The sequence below is a fragment of the Paramisgurnus dabryanus genome, chromosome 20 (genome assembly GCF_030506205.2).
Source record: "Paramisgurnus dabryanus chromosome 20, PD_genome_1.1, whole genome shotgun sequence".
NCBI classification, from domain to species: domain Eukaryota; kingdom Metazoa; phylum Chordata; class Actinopteri; order Cypriniformes; family Cobitidae; genus Paramisgurnus; species Paramisgurnus dabryanus.
In genome coordinates, this window is record NC_133356.1 from 17,581,151 (window position 1) to 17,590,059 (window position 8,909).

The following is an 8,909-nucleotide window of genomic DNA, read 5'->3' on the forward strand; positions in this document are numbered from 1 at the left end:
TGACATTTCTTGTTTGATATCTTTTGTGCTGGTAAGGGATGTATGGAGGATTGTCCAAAAAGGAATCTGTCAACAAAATTAACACAAAGTACCACAATATCCAAGATGTAATTCCATCCATTTTTTATGGAGTGTGAAAAGCCCATTTCCATAACAAAAACTACTGAATATATATATATATATATATATATATATATATATATATATATATATATATATATTATATAACATAAATTAATTATATTTATTAATAATGAATACATATAATGTATTTATAAATATTAATAGTGCTGGGCAAAGATTAATTGCGATTAATCACATACAAAATAAATGTGTCTTTTGCATAAAATATATGTTTAATTATTATGTATATTTAACCACAGATACGTACATATATTCATTTCAGAATTTGTATATTTTTATAAATTTTTTATTTATATATCATATAGAATATAAAATAAATAAATAAATATATATACACATGTACATTTTTCTTAAATTTATACAATGTGTGTGCATTTATATATACATAATATCTGCACACACTCATATTATGCAAAAAAATCACTTTTATTTTGTATGCGATTCATCGCGATTAATCACAATTAATCTTTGCCCAGCACTATTATAATGTATATATACTAATGATTTAATAATCTTAAAACCCTTAAATTGCTAGAGGGTCAACAAGTACAGTTTTGGACCTGTTTGCAAGAGTTCATATCCTGATGTACAAATGTGTACATATCTAATGGTACATATTAGAACCATTTTAAAGGGTACTGCCCCAGTGACAGTTGAAGTACAAATTTGGACCATTTTTTCTAACAGTATATGTTATTGAAAATCAGGCTCATAAATCATTCCTGATAGCAATTTCTTCTTTCAAAAGTCTTAATTGTCATGGAGGCTTCCTACAATTTAAATAAATAGCATGGCAACATATATGTTTTCAACTAAGCTTTTCAAAAAATCAAAGTAACTTCCCCAAGTATATGTTGCTTCTACTGTAGGCTGATTTGTTTATTTCTATCCATGTTCAGATATCTAAGGCTTGACAGTTTTCCTTGAGAAAACACTGACACGGTGTAATCATTTACAGATACATCTGCTATCCAGAGTGCTTGTGTGACAGTAATGCGGTGATCAGTGTCACCCTCTCACAGTCACATCAGGAGAGAAGACTTGGCTTGAGCCCACGCAGAGCTGCTTCCTTCTTTCTCTGAAATACACGCACTCGGCTTGGCTGCGTCTGTTTTCCATGTCTCTTCTCAACCGCTTCCGTGATTTATCAACATAAAGTGTATGCCAAGCGGCTAATCAGGAAGCAAAGTAGTGTCTTAATTGAATGTTCCCTGAAAGCAATGTGTGTCTGGGGACTCGTGTGGGCCTGGCTTCCTCTGACTGCACAGCTGCAGGTCAAGCTGTCAGGGTGGCTAAAGGAGCCGGTCTGAGGGAATTAGTTTCTCTGCTCGAGGTTTGTGTGGGTTCATGTTATTCTATTACAGTCTTGGTGGGTGAGGTGAGGGGTCTCTCAAACATATCCGCATGATTAAATGCCATTGGCAAGGTGACAGATTTAAACATATGATGTATTCATCAATATAGGAGTTGTTTACAGAATGTGGTAGAACTTTACAAAAGAGACCAGTGGGGTATAATAAAGGAAAACACAAAAAACGAAATTATTATGGGAAAAACAGGATCTTAATTTCTTTGATAACAATGATCAAAGAAAGCCCAGTGTTGCAGGAATGTTTTTCATAACACAATACTGCACCCTGGTGGAAGGACTCAGAAGCACAAGAGAAGATTAAAATGCACCTATTCCATTGCTAAAAAAAAAATGTGTATTTGATATAATACACATTTTATATCAAACGTTCACGTGGTTTATGCTTAAAAACACATTATTTTTTTACATACCGTACAATTTTGTAGCTCCAGATATACAGTACTGTGCAAAAGTCTTAGGCCACCACCCCCAGACTTGGTGTTTTAGAAGTTAAAATGTCCATCTATAGTTATTTTTCAATCTATTTTATTAAGATACAAACAGAAAATACAGGAAATATGTAAAAAAAAAAAAAAATAAGGACTAAATGTCTTCTTTAGGCATTGTCGGTTTTTAGTGTGACCTCTCTTGGCACTAAACACATCTTGAGCGTTTTTGAGCAGAATTGAGTAAATAAAAATAAAAAAATTAGGATTTAATTTTATTTAGGTTTAAGAGATTCTGCATTTCCTGCTATTGCTCAAGTGGAAGGGGAGTTTACCCTAAAAACTTGACACATCAGTTTACATTTTTATACAGTTTTTAATACTATATACATATTTGCTGTATTTTCTGGATGTATTATATTAAAGAGATTGAGAAACAATTATATATGATTACTAGAACATTGCAAAAACAACAAATCAAATTTTGGCATGGTGGCCTAAGACTTTTGCAGTACTGTACTGCTTTCCTCAAACGCATTGATTTTGTACAAAACTCATTGATCTGAAAAGCGCTGTGTCTCTGATTGGCCAGCTAATCTGTATGCTGTGATTTGTCTGAATACCTCTGACGTCAGCCACGAATGTGACGCCCCTTATCATGTTTGAAAGATTCGCTCACAATGCAATGCTGTCAGGCAAACGAATACACACTTACACACCAAATGTAAAATCGTGAATCGAAGAATAATTGCTCTTTAAATTTCCAAATATAAGGCCTAGTCTTGGATTAATCTACACCTTGTCTGGAAAACTGCCACTATACTGTATTTATATATCACCAAGGACCACAGTTTCAGCAAAAATCTACTTCTGAAGAAAAACCTACAGCTTGGATGACCTGAGGGTAAAACTCTTGGGTGTATTATCCATTTAAGTGCATAAAATTGTGCCCTAGACACATCATTTTCTACCTTGCATGCCTGGCTCAGAAAGGCACTTAAAATCAAATATTTGATCCATACCACTTACACTGTGTATCACTGGATTGTTCATAATAGCACCGCTTTATATGCTAACACTGCATAATTAAAAGACATTCATCTTGGCAACACATTTCACATGCTGTCTCATCACACAAGGGATTAGAGAATGTAGGGAATGTTTATAATACCCTATTAGATAGTGAATTTCCAATAAGGATTATTGCATTCAAGCTAATTTGGTGACTAAAAAGCCTATGACCTCATTCAAGCAGTTCACATTCTGTTTTTTTTTTTTGCCGTTCGAATGCAGGTTATATATACATCTATTTCAGGCCTTGTTCGATATGACAGTAAAAATTAAACCTGCAAAAACAAAAACACATTTTGACAGTGTGTAAAAATGCAGTTTATTTGACAACTTGTTTTGTCCAGGTCATCTGTATGTGAATCCAGTAGTAAAGATGTTACTTACAATTTCAAAAACAACACAGTTACAGTAACAAATCCACAATTGATCATCCAGCTTGGTAGTTCCTTTCACTCAAATGAATTTAATATTTACAATAAATAAGACAAAACTGTTAATGCAATGCACAATTTTCCAAAATGCTGTATTAAATAAAAAATGTCTGTGAAGCACAAAGCTGAATGAAACACATTATTCTGCTATTGAAACAAAAAGGCTGCAGTAAAACATCACATCAGAGAGTGAAACAAGACTTTCAGGATTATGTCAACAGAAAGGTGTTGTGTTTGGCCTGTAAGTTCTCCAAATCTAGTTGCCAAAAACAAGGTAAAAGACATATTGCCGAGAGTGAGTGTTTTCATAGTATGCAAAAACTCTGCTTATTCCTAAACCACAATTTAATACTGCCTAGTTTGGTATGTGTTGAATACTGACTCCTCTGTTAAATAATATTTGCTGTGTGAAAAATGAACTGAAAACATTATCTCCTATACATACTGCTGCAACTTGACTATATTATACAAACAATTACAAAAATCAGTGCATACCTTGATTAATATTAAAATAGAAAATCACTAATGTTAAAATGACTCTGCAACAGTAACATATGTCAAAATGTTACATGCTTTAATATTTACTCAATATTAAAACCTTAGCTCAATATTAAAATGATCATTTAAATTTCAATATTAAAGTGTTTTACAGTGTTTTTTTTTAAATATAACTTTATGAATGTTTGGCAAAGTACAAAGACGGTCTATACATACAATACACCTGAAAGGCACACATGGTGGGGGGGTCATTTATGACTATGAACAATAAATATATCATCATAAATAACGTAAACATACATGTGGTTTCCTTTTATATACAATGAATTCATGGCCATTTGTGTGAATGAAATCTGTACGTTTTTACTGTCAGAGAATGGGACAGAGCATTCGCTTTCTCTGTAACTGAATGTCCAAGTCCAGGAGAAGGCTCAGAAAGTTCCTGTTCGGATAAATTGCTCGCCTAAGTACCACCGTTTGGATGGCAGTACGGAGAGTAAGACGCTGCCGCAACATGAGGTATGCTAGCACCAAAGTAGCCGACCGACTCATTCCCATGATGCAGTGAACAAGCACCTTACCTGTGGAAAAAACACTGTATTTATAATATATATTTTTTTTAATTTAAACCATTGGTCTCCAACATGGTGCCGGTGGGCACCAAGTTGCCCCCAAAGAGTCTGTGAGTTGCCCGCCAAAGCATGTTCTATAAATACATATTTTTATATTAGCTTGGCTTATTTTATGTATGTTAAAATTTTAAACAATGATAGAACATATCAACAAGTAAAACAAAAACGCTTTGAGTATCAAAAAAGTAGCCCTTCAGATTGTGTTATCCATTATGGTAGCCCTTGCTCACAAAAAAATTGGAGACCCCTGATTTAAACATTGTTTTCCTTTAACCTCCTAAGACCCGGGTTTTGGTTTGTCTTTTTTTTCAGATTTCTACCAGCTATTTTGGGGTTAGGAAGAACCAATAAATATAATAACCAAATTGTTTTCTAAGAACATGAAGCAGTGTATTTGTCCATGTTTTTGTACACAGGTTCCAGTTACACAGAATTGAGTATTATGGTGCAAACATAAAAAAAATGTCATGTCCACATATGTGGACATCCAGGTCTTAGGAGGTTAAGAATACAGTAACAGTTTTATAAAGCATCTATTAAGGCAATCTGTTTATCATGTTTAAAGAGATATTTAAAGACATAGTGACACAGAAATAAAAATTATTTTGTAGTTATATTTATGTGGTTCTTAAACCATCTAACCAAGTGATCTAATTATGATAAAACAAAGCATCAGAGTTTCATTTTAATCTTTGACATGGTCTTAATCTGTCAATATTAAAGATATTTTCACAGAATGTATTTTACATTACGTAGGATGATTTTTTTTAGCAATCAGCACATCATACAAAATAACTTTGGGTTTTTACAGGTAGGGTCTCAAATTCCTTGTATGTTTGAGGTAATATCTGTAGAGCCGGGGGTCTTTTTCTGTATTCAAAATTGTGGCTAAAATTCCCATTTGTTGCAACAGAAAATCATTTTAGAGAATGAGTAAAGCAGTAAGTGCTACTTTAATTTAAGTAACTGTTGAATGGATGTTTTTAAAAAAGTATAATTTGTTTTAATGTCTTTTGGCTCTTTAAGATGGGATGATGTTATTTAAAATAACGTTTGAAAAACAGAAGCACTTATGTCTTTACCATTTGTATTAATCACATTTTTTGTTGCAAAGTGAACATGAAAGCTCTCTCTGTAATGCATTTGAATGGACTCTGCAAAAACATTTATATTTAAAGTCACTTACCATTCTTTTTCCTCAAAGCTTTGTGGATGAAATCAGAAGCGTGTTTAAAGTGCACACTAAGGTCAAATGATGAAGAGTCTTCTGCTGGGATCCCATAATATACAATTGAATTGCCATAATAGCTTTGGTCCCCGATGCTTCCTTGCTTAGAATGGGCAACGTTTAACACATGAGTGATACCCATTTTCTTTAAAGCATTTCTATTTTGAGCAATTGCCCTATAAAAAAAGCCAAAGAAATGTTATGTAACTACAGTGATTTAACTACAAATTTGATTTCAATAAAATGATGCACAGTAATGTCCCATATTACACATATACAGTAGTTTAATAGTTTATTCTCAAAGTGTATTACAATACAGAATAGAAAAACAAGAATAAATAATAATATAAAAAAGTTAAAATAAGGATTCTTTACAACATGCTATTAACATCGCTCATTCATGTTGGACTTACACATTTCCGATGTATAGATTTGGCCACACCTCATCGACTGGAGTTAGTTCAACTTTACATGTGTCTAGAATATTCTCCAATTCTTTAATAGCCAGGAGTCCGTGTTTATTTTTTTGAGCTGTCATTCTTCGTAGTTGACCCTGACTGAACAAAGATTATATACGAGTAGTTGTTTATCTGCTGTCTTCTTGAAGGTTCAGCACATAACCAGTTCGGCACGGAGTGATCCAGACAAACAGGTGCTCTCTTTATGACGCTACTCCGTCACCCGATGCCGCTGAACATCTCGCTGAAGCAGACGTCCGCGCGTTAATACATCGGTCGTCACAAAATAAATCCTCTTTCCTCCTCCAGGGGGCGCATGGTGGCCCTGAAAGCTAATCTTCCGTTTAGTCGCATTCAAATATTCTCACATTTTGATTTTATTGAAGATTTGCGTGCAACAAATATAACAGTTACAAAATTGATACTTGACATGCAAATGAAAACCCATAAAGACGATCCATAATAAGACTTAAATAAAATGCCGTCTCCAGTCTGTAATTGGTTCTTCCTTATCAGCGAGGAAAACTGTTACATGTGTGACGTTTCGGACCTCTACAGCAGCGGTCTAAACAGTGGGCGTGTTCGACTTAATGTGGCGCTGCACAGACCGATCGGCTCATGACATCGAAGTACCGCGAAGAGGTATTCGAAAGCTGTGCTCTCGCGGTACATGATGTCATACACTGATATGTCTGCGCACCGCCAAATGAAGTCAAACACGCATAATGACACTGGAAAGTTGTATTTACCACTGCATTGAAAGTAAATGGTGAAGAAGTGAAATTGTTCTTAAGTAATTGTTGTTTACACCCACAGTTTGTGAAATCCTAGGCCGCTAACACCCGCCTATTTTTAGATCATTGTTTCATGTTACGTGTTAATCTAGCCGCTTATTTTCAGTTGTAGAACATAGTGGTCTGCTGACGCTTGAAAATGATTCATCCGATGACGAAAGGACCGGAACAATAAATGAGAATTGTGTTTGGGTGATCATGCCTCTTTGGGGCATTGTGTGCACTGAGGAGAAAGGAAACAATGATTGCCATTCATCAGCTTTAATGACATTTGCATACTTTAACACGTTAGGTTCAAGACGTTTTATGTAATACAGTCAGTGTAATGGATTGTTGTTTTACTTAAATAGGCTAGATTCATAGAAGATAGATGGCCAATAATGTAAAGAGTAATTATTTATTATTTTTATGGAAAATTTTATTGATTTTTAGAGAGTACGTTTATATAATTAAAAGCTGTTAGATCATTTATATTTATTTTGACATGACAGAAACTGTTTTAGTTATCGATTTTTGCTGACTTGTATAATTTATCGTTGAGTTTTATCAACTGCTTCAGAAATCCTCTGTTTGGGAAAATCCATCTTCTTTCTTTCACTTTCAGGATTGCATCCACTAGACAGTGATTGCAATGTATCATTAAGTAAGCTAAGACCAGAGCTGCTGAACGGCTCACTCCCATTGCACAATGAACAAACACTTTAGCTGGTGGGAAAGATACTTTGATAAACACAGTGAACTGTCAACTGTAACAAATAATAACAATATCCAACATCAAAGCTAATTAAATGTTTAGTGTATAGATAAATTACCAATGTAACTGTTAGTATAGATGTATTCAATAATTATCATGTTTATTTTCCTAAATCAAGGTGATTTATGATAAGTAGTAGTCATGTTTTACATACTTCCAGTTGTGCTGAGAGCTTCATGAATGTAGTGCGCTGAAGGGTATAAAAATGGTGATATATCAAATGTTGGCAGGTCATTTGCTGGCACACCATAGTACTTCACTGTAGTCCCATAAAAATCATCAGTTCCTTTGCAACACATTTTACCATGGGCAGCATTTAAAACATGGGTGATACCCAATCTCCATAGGCCATACCTGTCATGAGACATGTACCTGTTTAGAAAATGACGCATAGTAAAGGGTCACATTTTAATTGTATTGATGCACAACAAAAGTCACACAGAAATGTACTTACATGTCCCCAAGAAACAAATTAGGCCATACTTCATCAACGTGGTTACAGGATAACTGACCCCCATGTAATATATCCTCCAGTTTTTCGACAGAAAGAGTTTCATTTATGTTTACTTTACCAGAATCTACACTCTCCATCTAACACAAGCTGTGGGCAGATATGGCCTTAACATGAAAAACTGCACCAGTATATGAGTGACACGGCCAGGTGTCAAACGTCTGCATTAACGCTCTTGCTCCAGTAGATGTCACACTCCGGCGCCATCACGGTTTTAGGGGGGTATGCGTGACAGAAATTTGGTGGTCTTTCTTTCAGATAAAATATTTTTTAATATGACTTTGTGGTTTTGGGAACAAAACCTCCTGGTCAGTGTTTTGGATTCCGGTATTTATTTTCTTTTCACGTTCTGAAAATCCTACAGTGAAGTGAAACACAGTAGATATTACTTATATGCTTTTATGGTGAAATTGCTGGGTGACATTTTCTTGTCAACTATATCATTTTTTTAATTAATGAAACAATGCACTGACTTTAATTGTATGGGATAAATGCCTTTGAAATGACTGTCTTCACAATTCAAAGAAAATAAATAACTCAGAAAACATGATTTCAAAGGCTGCCCAGTTTTTGCCCAAACCACTAAATTGT

The 8,909-nt window shown here is 34.4% G+C and overlaps 2 protein-coding genes across 2 annotated transcripts; both read right to left on the minus strand.

The window, feature by feature from the left end:
• Positions 1–3,306: 3,306 nt before the first annotated feature.
• LOC135787048 (dual specificity protein phosphatase 13A) lies at positions 3,307–6,797 on the minus strand. The gene is made up of 3 exons (XM_065296754.1): positions 6,215–6,797; positions 5,760–5,977; positions 3,307–4,522 (listed from the first exon to the last, which is right to left on the minus strand). Exons 1-3 carry the CDS (start codon positions 6,337–6,339, stop codon positions 4,311–4,313), a joined length of 555 nt encoding a protein of 184 aa, XP_065152826.1. The 5' UTR covers positions 6,340–6,797; the 3' UTR covers positions 3,307–4,310.
• A 501-nt stretch (positions 6,798–7,298) lies between these two features.
• LOC135787047 (dual specificity protein phosphatase 13A) lies at positions 7,299–8,474 on the minus strand. Its single transcript, XM_065296753.1, has 3 exons — positions 8,262–8,474; positions 7,962–8,179; positions 7,299–7,758 (listed from the first exon to the last, which is right to left on the minus strand). Exons 1-3 carry the CDS (start codon positions 8,396–8,398, stop codon positions 7,553–7,555), a joined length of 561 nt encoding a protein of 186 aa, XP_065152825.1. The 5' UTR covers positions 8,399–8,474; the 3' UTR covers positions 7,299–7,552.
• Positions 8,475–8,909: the final 435 nt, after the last annotated feature.